The sequence below is a fragment of the Mustela nigripes genome, chromosome 1, assembly GCF_022355385.1.
Source record: "Mustela nigripes isolate SB6536 chromosome 1, MUSNIG.SB6536, whole genome shotgun sequence".
Taxonomy (NCBI): Eukaryota; Metazoa; Chordata; class Mammalia; order Carnivora; family Mustelidae; genus Mustela; species Mustela nigripes.
In genome coordinates this window covers 68,496,845-68,515,184 of record NC_081557.1, presented here as the reverse complement: position 1 = coordinate 68,515,184, position 18,340 = coordinate 68,496,845, and the positions used below count along the sequence as shown (strand labels likewise).

Genomic DNA, 18,340 nt, shown 5'->3' with positions numbered 1-18,340 from the left:
GGTCCATGCCCTGAATCATCACGCTGCACTGCTAGAGCTTCCTGTGTCTTTTTAAATTTATTTATTCATTTGAGAGAGAGAGAGAGAGAGAGAGAGAGAGAGAGCACGAGCAGGGGGAGGGGCAGAGGGAGACGCTGACACTCCACTAAGCAGGGAGCCTGATGCGGGGTGTGACTGCAGGACCCTGGGACCATGACCTGAGCTGAAGGCAGGAGCCCCACTTCCCGTGTCTTTATGAAGAAGGCCTCAGCAAAAGGCACAAAGATAAAATAAACCAACAAAGTGGGTGCATGCAAGTATATTTGTGTGAAATGCAGCTGAAAATAAAGCACAAGGCCAACTAACATAGAAAAGAAGCAAATGCTTTAAACACACAGACAGCCAAAAGAACGCTTTGGAAGAGGTGGTGGAGGTTTTTGCTGTATTGTTGCGTAGGCAGAATTCTGAGGCCAATTCTGCAGGTCATGAATTTACCCTACAGTGCCCAAAAATCACCACCACAGAAATCAGTGGCTGAAGAAAACACTGTCAACCAATTAACTTTTGGAAAAATCACGCAAGGCCAGACACCAATTAAAAAATTCATATTTGGGGGGCGCCTGCGTGGCTCAGAGGGTTAAGCCTCTGCCTTCGGCTCAGGTCATGATCTCAGGGTCTTGGGATTGAGCCCCACATCAGGCTCTCTGCTCAGCAGGGAGCCTGCTTCCTCCTGTCTCTCTACCTACTTGTGATCTCTATCAAATAAATAAATAAATAAAATCTTTAAAAAAAAAATTCATATTTATGCTGCCACGTAAGGATAGCAGGAAGAATTAGATCAAAACACCTCAGGAGGTAAAATCACACACGCTGCTCTCAAAAACATTAACTACACTGCATTGGGATCTGTAAAAAGGTTCAAAACCATAAAAAAGGCCCAACCCCTCAAAATTCCGATCAACGGTGCCAAAAGGCACCAAGATGGTGGAAGCGTTCGGTAGACAAAAATCATTCCTTTAAAAATCACTGCTTATAAACACGAAGCATGCAACAGTGTGTATAAAGTTACAAACCGAATGGCTGGCCATTTTTACCAGTTCATACATGGCCAAGGAGCATCTAGACAAGAGCTGAGAATTTTGACCTTTCTCAAAAATTCTTCATTTCCCCTTTCTCCCTATCAAAAAAAAAAAAAAAAAAAAAAAGCAGTGCAAAATTACAGAGGTTTTCTTTGAAAATTAAAATTGGAGATCAGACTGACCCCCTGACCTCATCTCATGGATTTCCCCCAGATGGGGGGAAGGAGTGGTCAGGAAGGGGAAGGGAGTTCCCACAGAATTATTAGATGCCCAATTTACACATGCGGAAACAAAGAAGGGGGGGCCAGGCGCATTGGTGGAAGGGCCTTGATCTACCTGTGCATCTGAGACTCCACACTGGGTACAGGAGAGCTGCAGGGCTGGGGAAATCCCACAGGACTCCCATCCTTTGTGGGTAACACAGCAGTGTGCCTTGCCTGGAGGAAGACGAGCAAGGCGGGGCCTAGCACAGGTGAGTGGCTTAACGCGGGCTCTGACCGGTGCCCACCACAGGTGTCTCACGCCTCAGACCTTTCATTCCCCGACTTCTGGTCTGACATCCCAGTCCCGTTTGTCCTCTCGGGGCCCAGGATCCAAAGACATATTTAATCTCATAAAGCACGGGGAGTGGAGATGGCCACGACACACAAAGGACCCCAAGTCCGTTTCCAAGGTAACACATTTACACTGCTGCCAGGGCTCTCCTGTCCTCAGCCGGTGGGCTACAATGGTTCTCTGACCTAACCAGCCAAGAATTACCATTTCTGTTTCAGGAATCAGGTGATTTTTTGAAGGAACTCAGGGACACTCAGGAAGGTTTATGTGTAATCACACGCCCACAGTCAGCAGCAGAGGAAGAAGCCTGAAGGGGTGGGGGTGGGGAGGCCCTGCCTGCCTGTGCAGTGTTCCCTCCACTAACAACCCCACGGAGCCAGTGACTCCCAGGGCCATCGCGGACAGCTGGGCATTAGACCCAAAAGGGCAAGGAAGGCCAAAGGCTTCAGTAACTGGATGACCGTCTGGGCTCCTCCTCGAGACAGAGGTGAGTTACCGCCTCAGAAAACAGAAAGCTGAAAAGCAATACCTCGCAGCTCTGTAGAAATCTAGGCTTCACTCTTCTCACCCTGGGCAGGAACTGGAGGCCCCAATTCCCTCCAGCTCTCCCGCCGTCACTCTGGGGCTCCGCCACGCGACACACCTCTCCGGGGTCTGTGCCTGCTCCCGGGGCTCCCTCAGAGGGGCTACTGTGGGCTGTTTGCCCTCATACAGACATTCACAGCCGAGCACTAGGAACTGACCCCCGGGGGTCATTCTCCACACGAGTCCGTAGGGTCTCTCCAGGTGTGAGCGCGTTGTGGCGCCCAGAGGACACACCTGTGCCCACATGGGTTGGCACTGCTCTTGCTCCAAGTTCCTGGGGGGAGCCCCTGGAGGGACAATTGCTGGGGGCTTCTCTCTGCCTGAGTAATGAAGGTGAAAGCCCTCGAGACCTTACAGAGTACCCCCATGCCCTCCACCCCAAGAGGCCTACAACATGGCCCCTAAAACGTGGCACCAACTACATGATGGAGCTGCATCCTGTGTTTACTCCTCACCTGGCTCGGGTCCCACCCTCCCAAAGGGCTCAACAACATCCCCCAGTAAGCCCAGTTTCGGGGACATTCCTCTGAGATTTGAGGGTCTCCCCCACTTGAAATGACCCTAAACTGTGATAAATCACAAACAACTGTGAATGAAATGCCCATGGAATCTATGGGCCCACAGCCAATGCAGGGGGCAGGGAGGCAGCGGGAGCCCTGATGGTGGGACGCACGGCCCCTCAAGTCGGGGCGCGGGGAGGGGACAAGACCATGTGCAGGTAGTCCCCAGCAGTTGGGGAAGAGCACTCCCTCATTCAGACAAGAGGATGCTTTACCAGCATTCCTTTGTCGATTATCAAGCATTTGGAGCTCATTTTTATTTTTAAAAGATTCTATTTATTAGAGAGAGATTGTGAGAGAGAGATCACGAGCAGGGGGAAGGGCAGAGGGAGAAGCAAACTCCTACTGATCAGAGAGCCTGACCTGGGACTCGATCCCAGGACCCCAGGATCATGACCGGAGCCGAAAGCAGACACTCAACCGACTTGAGACCCCAGGCGTCCCTAAACTCATTTTCAAAGGGGAGGAAGTGGTTGTGTGGAAGTCCACAGAAAGGAAGCAAAGCAGCAGAGGGAATAACTGACAACAGCAACAGTTTCAAAGCAAAAGAAACCAGGCTTCGGGTCATATCAGACCCCAGGGAACATGTGGCCCCATAGCTCCTGGCGAGTGTGACTGGGGATCCACCAGCACACCTCACAGAGCCTCGCTTCTTCGCCTGCACGATGAGGCTACTAACAGTTCCTGCTGGGCCCCTGGGGAAGGTGGGACCTGACCCAGGTTGAGGGTCGGAGGCGGCCCCATCGTCCAGTCAGGCCCCTGTTTAACAAGGACGGAATCTCCGCAGGCCCATGACACACATGCGTGGGCAAGAGAGCACAGCACCCCTCCCGGGGACCCTGCAGCTCCCCACCCGCTGCATCAGATGCACCGTGGGCTGACCTTACCTCTCAGCCGCTGCAGTGGCCGCGGCGTTCATGGCGAAGTGCCGGATGGTACTCTCCTCCAGGTACTTCTGCTCCCATTTGGTCATGTCGGCCTCCAGGGCCAGGATGCGCTCCTCCTTCTCCCTCACGAGTTCCATGAGGGCTGGGGCGTTATACTCCGGCATACCTGGTGGCTGGCCGTTTCCATGTTTCTGAGAAGCAAGATAAATAATGCATCTTGAGGCGGGAATGGGGCAGACCATGTACAGAGGGTGTGCGGACCCCACAGCACAGTCCCACTCTGTCCTCATGCTCTCGCTCCCTCTCTTACGGGGATGATGTCGACCCTCCAGATCCTACCGCCAAGGATGATCACCGTCCAAATTCTTCCACCCCGAATCCTCATGCACCTTATCTTGATGTTAGAGGGGAGACAACGCAGCTTCTGGGAGGTGGAATGAATTGTCCAGTTCCTCTTAGCTACTCAGTGGTAGCTCACAGAGGACGGACTGTCTGTTCCACTGAGGGCCCCAGAAGCAAATTAGCTACTACCTAAGAAAGGCTTTTATCAACCTTAAAGGGCTAACCAAAATAAAGTGCTACCAGAAACCTGTGAGTGAAAGTCAAGCTCATTTTCAGCCCCTTCTTTCCATCTGGGTCTGGAAGATAGGAAATAAAGCAGTTGTGTTATTTGCACTGCTCACGAGTAAGGATATGGATGTTCTGGATTTCTTCCCTTTGAACACAGGTCTATTATCTCCTCTAAATAGCATGACGTGCATGTTTTGAGGTTCTGCCTTTAGAAGAGAATGATTTCCCCCCATTACTCCATGTCCTGAAACGGACATTGCCCTCAAGTTTTCCAGCGACCACAAATTGTAAACACAGAGCTGGGTGCAAAGTGTGGGGTACCTGAATGCTTTACCCAGAACCACATCCATTAACTGGAACAACAGCTCAGCACATGAGCTGTACTCACAGACTCTGATCCTACCAGACAGACCAGAGCAAATGGGCCCAGGGGCTTTCTCTAGCCTGTAGGTTTCTGTTCCATTTTTTAAAGCATTAATTACAGCTATTCTAGAGTCTGGTCTAGTACCGAACACTTAAGCAAGAATAGAGCAGAAAGCACGTAACTGTCCTCATCAACCTGTACAGAAACCCACTGACTCCATCTGGCCAGGCGCTGACCTCAGGCAGGGGGACAAATGAACCAGTCCATTGAGATGAGAAGCTCCCCTGCTGTTAGGAAGTTAGGAAGTTTCCAAGAAAAAGACCCCATGGCCTGGCTAGGCTGCCATCTGTGCCCGTCATCTTCTGTGTCACCCCCATGTGATGTCATGTCAGCTGGCTGATTTCTGCAAAATCCTCTCGGCCTCAAATGAGATCAAGGCATCCCTCCACAGGGCCCCTGAGTCAGGTCATTAAGAGTTACTCAAATAAAAGCACAAGTTTCAGGATTCAATAACACAAAAAGAGCATGGTCTAATGGATAAGGATGCTGGTCAGAGAAACAGGTTGAGAGGGCAGGCAGGCCAGCTTCTGCTGCCCACTCAGCTCGTCCACAAGTATCTACTCACCACGTGCCTACTGCTAGCATTACCACAGTGAACAATACAGACTCAATCTCCTGTCCTTCATGTTTTCACTAATGATGGATGTCCTAATCTGCTAATGACCTTGGGCTGGTCTCTCAACTGCCCTGTGCCTCATCTTCCTCTTTGAGAATGTTCCCCCTCTCTTCTCTCTTCTACCTCACAGGACTCCTGTGGTAGTAAGATGTAAAAATTATCTTGAGCTCTTTGTAAGAAAGAGAAGACAGTGAATTCTTAAATGTGTTCATTTCCCTTCCTCTTCTCTTCATCTCTAAGCTTCCAACAATGCTAAGTATGATTTCACTTCTGTGGTGGCGGGAGATCCCTTATAACAACAAGGGTAATGGAGTTGAGTCTGGTTTCACAGCTCTCAAAAGAGGAGATCCAAGGATAAGTCATCTGACTCTAGGATGTGGGTTGGCACATTAACTGGGAAAAGAATATTCCCTTTTGCTCTAAAGATTGAGATGTGCTCTTTTTGTTGGCCAAAGTCTCGTGAGTACCCCTCAGATGCCAGCGAGGTAGCAGGCACCAGAGAAGCCTACCTTGTAGATGGGAAGGTCAAGTTCTCATTAACCGAGAAAAACTCAAAGGTGGACCTTTAAATACCAGGGTGCACAGCATAGGCTAGATGGCTCAGAAGTCCAGAGACAGACCCATCCTTCCTACAAGCTCGCAACTAAGCCGAGATGGCGGGAGGCCAGGTAGGTTCCTTAATTTTCTGGGCAATCTCACTAACACCTCCTTCCTTCATCAAGTACACACACCCAGAGCAAAATGTGTGTGCCTGCCATGAGAAAGAGCTGAGCTGGCCCGAACAGATGCTTTCAAGTGTTTTCAAGTATTCCAACCACAACCACTATGTTCTATCCAGTGATAATTCCGTGGAGCCCTGCCTTGCATTTCCCTGATTCCCACTTCGAGCACACGCGTCAGCAGCTGTGCAGGGGGCTTTGCCCACTGCATTGGCTGCTGACACACAAGCCCCAGGCGCTCTCGGGAGCCAGGAGTCTTTGGCCAGTGTATTATGGAGTCTAAACCAGCGGCAGAGTTTTCCTCGCTGAGGAACACATGGACCCGAGCTCGGCTGTGGGACTCTAAGCTCATCAGAAGCTAGGTTACACCGACAGCTGTGACTGGCAGAAAGAAGGGAAGGAGGTTGTGGCCAATATTATGTCCTAGGGAGAGCCCTGAACTCCTTCTTCTCCTTTACCTAGAAAACTCACTGATGACCACACCCGACTCATTTCACCCTTTTACTAGCTCCCACATGTAATCCCACCAGGACACCAAGAGCCTTCTGGATGGCCCCCTGGACTTCCACAGTCTCCCCTCCAGACCCTCCTGAGGCCACGAGATGGCTCTTTTTCTGACCTGCTGTATATTCCTCTCCAGCTTAGAAAGTTCCCGGTCATTGGCTCTCTGCTGGCCACAGGAACAAATACAATCTCTCAACTTGACTGGATGCCTTCCACCAGCCTGCTTCTGATGCCTCAGCGCTATGCGTTTTCCCCCAGCTAGCCGCTGCCAGCCACCCGAATGCGCCGCTTCATACCTCTCTCCCCTATGCAAAATCCTCCACTACCTCTGACGTTCGTCCCCCAGAATGTCCAACAAACTCATCTTTCAAAGTCCTACCCAAATGTCCTCCCCAGCTGCATTCCCCTGTGCCCAGCCCCCAAGGGGTCAGCACTTTCTCTCTTTTAAGGACTTTTGTCCCAGCAATGAGGGGACCACCTGGTTCCTTTTCTCCATGGGCCACGATGTTGGTCTGCTGGGGACAGAAGCTCTCTGTCCCCTCTGAGTCCACAATGCACAGTGCACAACCTAAACCACAGCATGGTGCTGGAGGAATGGTCGCCCCCCCGCCTCACCTGCTGGGTCCTCAGCGCATCCAGCTCTCTCTCCAGCCAGGTCCGCAGTCTCCGTTCCATCTGCTCCCGCTTCTCACATGCAGACTGCAGCTGGCTCAGGGCCTGCTGGAGCTTTTCCACCTTCTCCACATAGGCTTGCTTCTCTCGTAACTGAGCAGAGGACAGTGAAGACGAGCAGAGAACTCAGACCGGCAGTTCTCAAAGCTGAGGTGGAGGTGGGTGTGAGGGGTCAGATTAGCTGGGGATTGTGTTTGAACTACAAGTGGATGGCCCTTACCTAATGCCATCTCTCCGCCGTGCTGGGACAGAAAGGACTGACCCAAACAACACCAGTTACACCTAGAACAAATGGGATGCTTGGAATGAGAAACCCCTACCAGGGCACCTGCTTTCAGCCATGGGTCCAGCTCTAAGCTCCCTCCTTGGTGATTACTTAATCCTGTCAACATCTGCAGACATGGGAAATGAAGTTGGTAAAGAGTTTTTAAGCCCACAAGGAAAAGCTTATTTTATAATGTTAAGGAAAAAACCCCAAATAAAAAATCACATACATGCTCACAGCTCTGCCTGCCTATCATCAAAAACCTGGGAAAAAAGCCTGGAAAGGAAGACTTTAAAAGCATCACCCATATTTATCTGTACGGCACAATAAGAATTTCTCCTCTTCCTTATTTTCTTCTGAAGTTCTCGAATCTTCTATAGTAACTGTAAATTAAATTACTATCACGGAGAAATTGTAGGTATATGTACACACTTGTGATAAAGATACAATTTCCTATTGTAGATACGTGTGGAGTATCTTTCTTCACAAGAGTTCTGGGCCCTTTATAGGGGAGTAGTGGACAGCCCCGGACAGACAGGAAGGGCACAATGAACACCCCCCACCCACCACCACAACTGAGGAGATGGAGACTGAGGTAAAAAGGATTTATGGAAATATCACATCAGGCACGGATTTAGAATCACAATGCACAACGTCAACTCTCACTCCCAGACTTTGTTTTCCTCCAGTTAGGAGCCTGGCTCGCGTCCATAAATCCCAGGCCCCTTTCTAACTTCCTGGGAATCAACTTGTGCCAAACGTTGACTCGATCTGGTCATGCATGAGAAGACACCAGATGGTAGCTCCTGTCTGCACCTGGGTATGCTGAGGCTTTTCAGGGAATCCAGATCCTGAGCTCGGCCCGCGATCACACTGGCAGGCTGGAACATGCTAGTGACTGAAGAGCCTGCTGCCAACGGTGGCTTCTCACTTCGAAGGCTGCACTGCAGGTGCTATGCCTATATCCTGGCCACAGCCACTGGAATAGGATGGAGAGACCTCTGACCTTTGGGGGCTGGGGAGCAGCAGCAAACTCAAAGCCTGCTCTAAACCTGCTCTTGGCAACATTTTCCATCTACCCCATCCATCCACTGTGCTTCTGATGGCTTGATTCAGTTGGATAGACATCTGAGAACCTACTAACTGCAGGCTTCTGTGCTAGAAGATGGTTCAGCTGAGAAAACATTCTGTGAGTCCCCTTCATATACTGCTTGCCCTATCCTACACTGTCCAGTTTTCTGGGCATGTGGCTGTTAGAACAGAAGGGCCATGAGATCTGTGCCTTTCGGTCCCTGCTGGGCCAAGGTCCACCGTGTTCCCCCAGTGCCTGCAACAGTACCCGGCATCCAGTAGGTACTCAAAAAATATTTGTTGAATGGAGAACTCTTACTTCTCATAAACTCCAAGATCCTCAAAGGCATGGCTCTGTCTCATTCGCTTTTGTCTCAGCCTTTGGTCTAGCAAGGAGTATACTGGAATGGGGAGGACTAAGAATAATAGTTCACATTAGCCAATGTTTTTCAAGTTCCTCCATGCCCAGCATTGTGCTTTATATGCAAAGATCTCACTGAATCCTCCGGTATCAGTAAAGGGACTGCTCTTGGGTCGTCTCCAGCTAAGAGAGAGAACTAAAGAGCTTACATGACTTGCTCAAGGTCACACATGGGACACATTCCAGGGTCAGGATTCGAATTCACTGTAGTCTGGCCCTGGAGTCAGTGTAAGCACTTGGGATGAGCTCTCTGAACTGAATTCAGACCCCTCAAAAGAAATGTGAATAAGATCACGGAGTGACACTGGAAGTCCAAAGAGAGATGCTGGAGAAGCTACACGCAATCAAAGATTTCTAGAACAACAAGAACATCCACAGTAGTGACTATAAAAACAAAACAAAAACTGTCTTTAGGAAGCTCCCCATTAACTTGTACTTCATTAGAAATATTAAATTTACAAGATTTTTAAAATTGTAATTTTCCTTGGCTCCACACATGGTGATGGCGCTTGAGTCATTTCAGTTATAACCATAATGAAGAGTGCTGGCCCCCTGGCCTCAGAGCAGACCTTGCGTCCTTTAGGGATTAAGGTCGCTTTCTGCACCAAATATACATCCTAGTTAATGGGTCCCACAGTGGTAACTGGGAATCCTCTGGGGCTATTGCTTGGGTCCTCATGCTAGACTTAAAATGCAGGTCCTGTATTGGACTGTGGGTTTAAAAGGCTTCTAGCGGAGAAGACCCTTGTTGACTTAGCAACATTCCCATTCGGCTGCTTGCACCATGACTGAATTTGCCGGGACCCCTGAGTTAGCCAGTGTCAGGAGAGGCCTTCTGAAGGAGCCGCTTTTCATTTTCGACAACAGCTGGATGAGTAGCAACACTGTCTGCTGCGCCCCAACACCGATGGCAGTACTGTGTGGATACCTCCCTTAGACCTCTTCCAGACTTCGAGTCTCCACTTTCGGCAGTGGCTCTGCACAGCTCAGGCCCCGTATCCTGGGGGGCTGGCTGGCGTGGGGGCCAGAGGTGCAGGCTGCTGTCCTCCTGCCTAGGCTCCTCCTCCTTTACTGCTGCCGTGTCTGCGGCCCGCACCCCCCAGCCTGACCCTCAGAAATGGTCGATCGACGTCCACCGTCGGGATTCCTGGCAAAGTCGGCCTCACAAAATGCCAGCTAAGGGATTGATTTCTTCAGAAACCACCAAATCCAGAATGCTTGAGAGGGATCACACGTTCCCAGACCAGGGGATTCACTGCCCAGCTGAGCCAACTTCTGGAAACTGGAGACCGCTTTGCTGAATGCCACACCAACTCTACCCTACTGGAAGACTTCTGCTTTTTTTTAATGCAATCAAGAGCCCAAAGATGGAGCAAATAAACTATTTTTAGAAAACGAAAACAAAAAAATAAAAACTGTTAGTCTCTTTTCTCTACAGGTACCAGTGGTTTACAGTCCTTCCATTTGTTTCCAGCCCTGGCCGCTTGCCCACCCCTGGTCTGCAGGCCAGGATTTGGGGGGAAAGTGAGCTCCTTCACCGCTGCCATTCACACTTGGCCTGGCTCTGGGCTGGATAAACTCTGCTGGCATTTATTTTGATTTGGGAGGCCTGCTGCATCCCTCCCCGTGACTCAAAGCCTTGGAGCTGGCTCCACTGAGGGGTGCCGGTTGGGTAAAGGCAACAGAGGCCCTTTGGGCTCTGCCCCCAACCCCATCTCACCTCCTCCTCCAGCTTGATGACCCTGGCCTGGGCGTTGCTCAGAGCCTGGTCCAGGATCTCAATGTGTCTCCGGTGGTCCTCACTCGCGGTCCGCACTGCCGCTAACTCCATTTCCAACTTCTCCTTCTCCTTCAAGAATTCTTTGTCTAGAAGGGAGACAAGAACAAAACTACCTCTATTAGAAAGCACTCACCCTCTGGGCTCATGGCCAGTCTACATCTGGCAGGGATTAGAAATAAAAAGGCACGCAGAGCGCGGAGGGTTGAATTACTGCTTTTGCTCCCTCTTAATAGCGGTGATGTGTGAGGTAAGGATTTGCTCAAAAACCTCGGTAACTCTAGATACATTACAGGTCACAGCTCCAGAGGCGAAAGGGACACCCCATTTTCTCCATAACTCACTTCTGTACATTTGTTTTCACACTTCATATAAACCTTGTACCTAGGATTTCATTTTATGCTCCCAACCTCCCCTGCTTCCGTTTTCAGAACCCATAATGAAACGGCAACCAGGGACTAACAATACTAATATTCCCATTCACAGAATCCTGAGGCCAGACAGCAGAGGGGAGCTCCAACCCAGGCCTCCAATCCGGAGCTGAAGCCTCTTCCCATATGACCTGCCCCTCCCCCCACCACCACATCTTTTCCTAGTTCTGCTCAAGAGTGGAAAGGGTATTACTTTGGATTTAGGGACATGCTCTTGGTTTAGGAAATGGCTTTCCTCCTGTTGCACGACCGTGTAACTGATGGCAATCATGGTCCCTTCGTACGTGGAGAGCAAAGGCTGCCCGACATTCGGTGGCTTCCACACAGCCTTCCTGCTGACTAACTACCACCTCAGTTGAAGCAGGGATGGCCAACGGTGTCATGGGGTCAGTATTATTTATCAGATATTATTCCTGTTAACAAAATCAACACATTTTTAAAATAAATCAGAATATTTAGTCATGTTGTTTATAACACGGAAAAGACATGAATGGACTCGATGTACAAGACTTCACACCCTACAAGACACTGTGTTGCAGTCACTGAAATTAAATAAGACAACAGCGGCGCCTGGGTGGCTCAGTCGGCTAAGCATCCGACTCTTGCTTTCAGCTCAGGTCACGTTCTCAGGGTTTTGGGATCGAGCCCTACGTTGGGCTCCATGCTCGGCACGGAGTCCACTTGAACTCCTTTCTCTTCCGCTCCATCTGCCCCTCCCAGATAAGTAAATAAAATCTTAAAAATAAATGTATGAATAAATAAATAAGAGGATGCTAGTGGCATGAAAAAAAAAAAAAACCTCATTACTGAAAAAAAAAATTGGTTACGTAAACTGTGTGCACACTATTCCATAGTTGTCAAAAACAAGGCACACAATGACAACAGTGGCACAGCAGGAGTTAGAGGTTGATTCCTACGGGGGCCCACGCCACTCAGATGCCTCTGACGGGTTACATGGATCCTGCGGTGCCCACACCACAGCACAGAAAACCACCGTCTAGAAGCTCCAGCAGCGCGTGCCAGTGGTTTCCTTCATTCATATTTCCTCATAGAGTCACCCCTGAATTTAACCAAGAGTTATCAAACATGAAGGACCAGCCCTGTGGGCACTGAAGCGAAGGAATGAATGCTGTCCTTCAAGGAGCAGGAAACATGCTTTTGAATACAGGGCTTGAGAACAAAAAAGGCACTTTAAGCCTGCAAATACCCACTAACAAACTCGCAATTTTCGAGCCGGAAGGGATCACAGGAAATATCCCCCTCCAGTCCCACCCCTGTTGCTTTATGAGTTAGAATAGGAAAGCCCAGGAGCAAAGGCACTTGTCCAAGGTCCCCCTGCCAGCTGGCGCAGAGCCAGGGCCAGAATCCGGGTCCCTGATGTTCAGGTACAATGTCCTTCCTGCTGGCCTGCCCCGCCCCTGCATTGTGAGGTCCCATGGACAGGATCTGTGTGCAAAAGCAACAGCATCAAAACTGACAGACTGAGAAGCCTTGCACGGTTAAGGAGCACATGTATTGCCTGGAAACCATGGTATCCCCGGAAACAAAAGGAGGCCACCAAGACCCTAACACTGAACACAGAATCACTTTCAGGCTATTTGTGTGTCTCACTGCAATCCCCTACCTCTCCCTTTCAGTGGCGTTTGAGATGCCACCTCTGAAACTTCGTCATCCGTGCAGAATGGCCACGAGAGGCCTCAACAGATGGGTCAGCAGCAGTTTGCGGGCTCTGCGCCACCACCCATAGCCCTGAGTGACCCGGAGCACTTCACGGTGCAGAGTCAAGGACACTAGAACACAAGCCCCACGGGTCTGGACAACATCTCAGCAGGCATGGTGCCCAGGGGCCTTGTCCAGGATCTGGAGGGCACCCAGGCATTCAGCATGCTTGAGAACCAGCCACTAAGGTTTGCAGTTTCTATCTGCTTATCAGCCTAAGCAAAGAAGTTATTCTCTGTCTTGAGGGCACCCAAGGACACAATGATTTTGACCAGAAGAGAGCAAAATGATAGACCTGAGCTCAAGACCAGAGGCACGATCAGGGCTTCTCGAGTTTTGCAAACTGATGGTCACAATTACTGCTGTGTCACAAGGACAACTATTTAGGTTTCTGAATTAAACATCCCTCGACTCCCAACATGTAAGCGTGTGCACACGCACACACACTCACCCTGGATTCCAGCATTTGCTATTTCCTTGCTATCATACTGTGGCTAAAGCATTCACCTCGACCTCAGAAAGAACAGGATTCAAACCCTAAGTTCACCACTTTCTGGCTATGAGGTCTCAGGCGTGGTTCACCGGAGACTCCGCTTCCTCATCTCATCAAATCTCCTCATGAGAAAGCAGCTACATCACAGAGCTGCCTGATGGCCCTATTAATGGAGAGGAAATACACAAAGCCTAAAGACCTGACTAACCTTGAGTCTGTTTTGGTCATTATTGACTCTCCGAGCCTAGAACCACCGCTAGCTCAATACTGTTGCATGAATGGATGATTTTCTACCAGGCCAAGTTCATGGCCGAGTGTTTAATACATGGTAGTTCTTGTTAGCTGCTAGGTATTTTCTGACAGCGTTTGCTACACAGTGCCACTCTGCCACTGAGGCCACCACTCATCAGACATCTGGGACAGACCACGGATGCCCCCAGTTCCCTCCTCTGCTCAGGCTCCCTGAACCTCACATCGTACACCACGACACAAAGACGTGACTATTGAACGAAGACTCCATGAGGTCTGAACTGAAATTCGCGGGTGGAAACACCTCTGTTACGAGTTTGGAAATTACCTCGGCCTTCAGGCTGCAGCCACCACACTTAGCATCACTCACACTGGCTCAGAAGTTTGTGTCCACGGAGAGGAAGTAGTGCTCTCCACAGCAAAGTTGTACTAACAGTGTTCATGGCAATAGCAACAGTAACAAAACCCACTCAAGTTTGCGGAATGACTACTTTGTTCCAAGAGTAGTGTCTTTGTTCCTTTTAATTATTCCCTTTCTTCTCAGTTTGCTGGGTGAGGTAGGCACCGCTCGTATTTCCATCTTCCTGCTGAGGCAAATGACCCTGGGGCTGAGTGACAGGCACACACAAGTGGGAGTGCCGGATCAGTGGAGAGAGAGAACGTGTCTCCGTGCCTCTCTGGTCACATTCATGAGCACGGCACTCTATGCCTTTAAGGTAAGGATCACAACAGTCCCTGCTTGAAAGATGTGCACGGTGAATGCCCAGGTAGTGTCAACTGTGAAGATGGTTCTTTCTGGCGTTCCTAAAAGCATGATCCGTTATAGGGTGTCAAGATGAATAGGTCATGGCGTGCCGCTCTCAGTCGGGCAGGAAGAGAGCACGGACACATGCAGAGGCCACGTGATGAGTCGCTCTGAGATGCCTGTGTGGGTGCTGTGAGAACACAGAGGACGTTTCACGGAGGGCTAGCATGTAAGGGGGAGTGGCCATCCTGGCGGTGAGCCTGTGGGCAGGGGGGCTGTGGTCCTGGAGAGACAGAATGGAGGAGATGCCAAGGGAGAGTCCCAGGGGTGAAATCACTGCCTAAGAAGGTCCCTTCAGCTTATTATGAGCTAAGCCCCTTTGGGAAATGTCAAGAAAGACCAGTCTCACGCTGAATTTCTGGTTGGGCTCCAATGTATATACTGAGAATTCCTAGAACAGGCAAGTTGACACCAGAGAACTCTTGCCCAGAATGTTCTGTTTACTCAGTGGATATGAATTACCCTGAACTGCGTGGAGCAGGGGGTTGTTGAGCCGATGGCTCTGGTCCCATTTCCACAGAGGATGTCTGCTCATACACTGTTTACTCTGGAAACCACAGAGGTGGCACGGCTTCGCAGCCAGGCCGACCTGGCTGGCTTCCGGCACCTTTGCACAGCGGCTCACCTTGGACCTGAGAGACGTGCCGGGTCCAAGGTCACACACTACTGCGTGTGACTGACAGGAGGTTTAGAACCACCAGACAAGAGAGAACAACAGCAAGAGTGGACACCTTAGTGGGGGCTTCCCATTTCCAGAGCCTTACAACAGAACCTCATTCTGCTCCTCACAACGACTCCATGTGACAACTGAGAAAAGCAGAGTGAAGTGAGCTAGGACCCTTGTGTGGGTCACACAGCTGTCTCTGTCCCGCAGAAAGGGCGAGAGTGGGTGAAAAGAGGAGCAGGAGGCTCCCTTTCCGTCCTACCTTCTCCCCTGCCAGTTCCAGGGGGTGTCCAGAGTGGCCAGTCTGGGGACACGGTTTCTACACGTAGGCTCCGAGCACCAGGCCAGACTGCCCGGCTGATCCACAGAGTGGTGGGCCCCAGCCACCTCTGCTGAGGTGTCCTGGGGACAGAGACCATGTGTGGGGTTGGACTTGGTGAGGAGGTGTCGGGGCCCCGTGGGCTGCACTGCTAGTTTCCAATGCAGCACCCCAACCTCTGGCTGGAGTTCATGAGGGAGTAAAGCTGTGACCTGGCTCTTCTCAAGCAGGTATCAATTCTGAGGCTTTTCTTGAGATAATGGGTTTTTGAGGAGGTTTTCCCGGAGCCGCATGTAACTAGAGGGATGGGGGTCCAGCTGCTGCCACCTTGACCAAGGGCTGACTAATTTACTAGAATGCGTGGAAGGTGAAAGATAGGTCTTCTCTTTCCTCTTCTCTCCTTTTAGCAAGAACCATGGTTTAACCCATTCACTCGCAGGTTCTTTGGGGATTTAGATCACACTCATCGTTGGTGTGTGATGTGTGTGTAGACATCAACACAGACCAAGCTAACTCTGTTGAAGTCCAAAATCCCATGTGCTCACATAGCAATGCACAACTAGCCCATTTGGGCACCTGGTTTTGCGCAACAATTTCCCTGGGGCACTTCTCAAGGAACATTCTCACTGCCTTGGATGTGGCAAGAGGGAGTGGTGGTGACGGAGTCAAGGGAAGACGAGGCAGGCACAATCCAACACTCCTCTCTGAAACACCAATGACCAGAAGTCTCGTTCTGACCGATGAGACTGATTTTAGGAGTCCAGTCTCTGGACCGCCCTGAGTAGAGATAATGTGAAGGATGTTACCAGAGAACAGGCTGTAGACTGCAGGAGTCAGAGGAGATGGGACTGACAGTGGCCAGGCCCTCCGTGTACCCCAGCAGAGGCCCCATGTCCAGCACTAGTGTGAGACAGCTTGTGCAAGGCATGAGCCTCCTCACGGGATCTCCACAGAGCAGACAACTTCCACGAAGTCGGCTAACACTCCGTTTAGAAGAACAATAGCTACAAGCCTCTATCCACAGGGCTAATCTGATAAGCAGCCAGGAGTGTACTACAAAGTCCCCCTCATCTGCCCTCATCTGCGCTCCCCATCTGAAGGACTCCAACCTGAGGCACCGTGTATGCAAGCCAGGCCAGCTAGCGTCTCTCGTCTGGGAACCTGCAAGTGGGAGCCAGGGAGAGGTGTGAGGCTGACCTGGACGGTAACCCAGGTCTTCCACTAGTAGCCATATTCTAGCATGTTCTTTGGAGAAACAGAGAAAGCCATACTGTAAAGAGTAAAGACTCAAGCAGGGAGATAGGGAAAGGTGGGTGAGAGTCCAGGCTACGTTACTAGGAGAGAGGAAAACAGCCATGCAGACAGACACAGACCCCTAAACACAACCCTGTCTTGATTCTCACAGACAGCCGGGGGCCCCTAGACCTCACGAGGTCTGCCTGCACTCGCTGCCTGGCTACTCCCTCACACCTTATGTTCTCAGAAAACAGTCCTCTTCTCCGGCCCTAAGCTAGCTCAGGCAGATTTTTCTTTTCATAATGAAAGATCACTAAGACACTCAGTTCTCTTTCTTTATACATCTACTCCTTCTCCACCAAGAAAAATCTTGGCAGTTGGTAATGTCTCAGAAGGCCGTGCCCAATGCTGTCAGCTCTGGTAACCAGAACCTTCTCTGTGCTGCTGATGAAACTCTTGTGAAAAGATGTCCAAATAATTATATGCCATATTCTCTCCCTAAAATTTCTTCTCCTGTCTCTTCTTCCTTAGGGATGCTTTGGCTCTGAGCTCCCCGGCACCGTGTCTTGTAACACTGGACAGATGTTAGGCAGGACTCTGTCCCAAGGGCCAGCTACACACTGTGAAGTAAATGAAGTCCCCCATTGACACTAAGAGAAACTCTGTGTGTGTGTGTATGTGTGTGTGTGTGTGTGTGTGTGTGTGTGTGTGTGACTACAGAGACAATAGGACCTATATCATTTAGCTCACTGCACGTTATGCAGGTTCTTTGTGCCTCAAAGTTATTCTTACGTGGGGCGCCTGGGTGGCTCAGTGGGTTGGGTCTCTGCCTTCGGCTTGGGTTATGGTCTCACGGTCCTGAGATCGAGTCCCACATCGGGCTCTCTGCTCAGAGGGGAGCCTGCTTCTCCCTGGCCCCTCAGCCTGCCTCTCTGCCTACTTGTGATCTCTCTCTCTCTCTCAAATAAACAAATAACCTTAAAAAAAATGATATTTTTACACTGGAGTGCACTCTGGGCCTCTGCCCTCACCTGCTCACCTCAGTTTCAGCATCAAACCAATGAACCTAGAAAGAGACCCCCCAAATATAATCCAGACAGGGCACTGTTTACATCAGAGAAGAGTCAGCTACTGACACGAGGCTTATTTGATGTGAAAGAGGAGAGATGATCGACCTTTAAAGCCACACTCAATAATTCAGACACAAGAAAAGTAATACACTACAACGCTGACCCCAAATGCTGTTTGTTTAGCTTTTCGCTGTCTTTAAGGTTTCTCAGGTACGGCAGATTGTGATTTCTGGAAAGGGTCTGCAGCTCTAGCCCTCCGAGGAGCCAAGAGCAGGTTGCCATGGTTCCGCCGGCGACTGGAGACAGAGGTTGTGAGTGGGTGGCTAAGTAGGCCTATTAACAAACACGGGGACACTCCAGTGGGGGCTTGTTCTACATGGCTCAGAGAGTGAACTGTTTTTAAAGGAATTCTCAAGGACAAAAATTAAGAACAGGAGTTCTTCTTTTTTCAAAAAGATTTTATATATTTATTTGACAGAGATCACAAGTAGGCAGAGAGGCAGGCAGAGAGAGAGGAGGAAGCAGGCTCCCTGCTGAGCAGAGAACCTGATGCGGGGCTCGATCCCAGGACCCTGAGATCATGACCTGAGCCGAAGGCAGAGGCTTAACCCGCTGAGCCACCCAGGCGCCCCAAGAACAGGAGTTCTAACCCAACTGTTTTGTAGAGACT

At 50.3% G+C, this 18,340-nt stretch overlaps 1 protein-coding gene across 5 annotated transcripts in view; it reads right to left on the bottom strand.

Moving 5' to 3' along the window:
- Positions 1 to 18,340, bottom strand: part of AMOTL1 (angiomotin like 1) — a 112,678-nt gene that overhangs the window by 12,358 nt on the left and 81,980 nt on the right. For all 5 annotated transcript variants that reach the window (XM_059413011.1, XM_059413021.1, XM_059413029.1 and 2 more), the window contains 3 exons: positions 10,628 to 10,773; positions 7,094 to 7,243; positions 3,646 to 3,836 (listed from right to left, as the gene is read on the bottom strand). In XM_059413011.1, the coding sequence (XP_059268994.1) occupies positions 3,646 to 3,836; positions 7,094 to 7,243; positions 10,628 to 10,773 (487 nt within the window). The remainder of the gene's footprint in view (positions 1 to 3,645; positions 3,837 to 7,093; positions 7,244 to 10,627; positions 10,774 to 18,340) is intronic.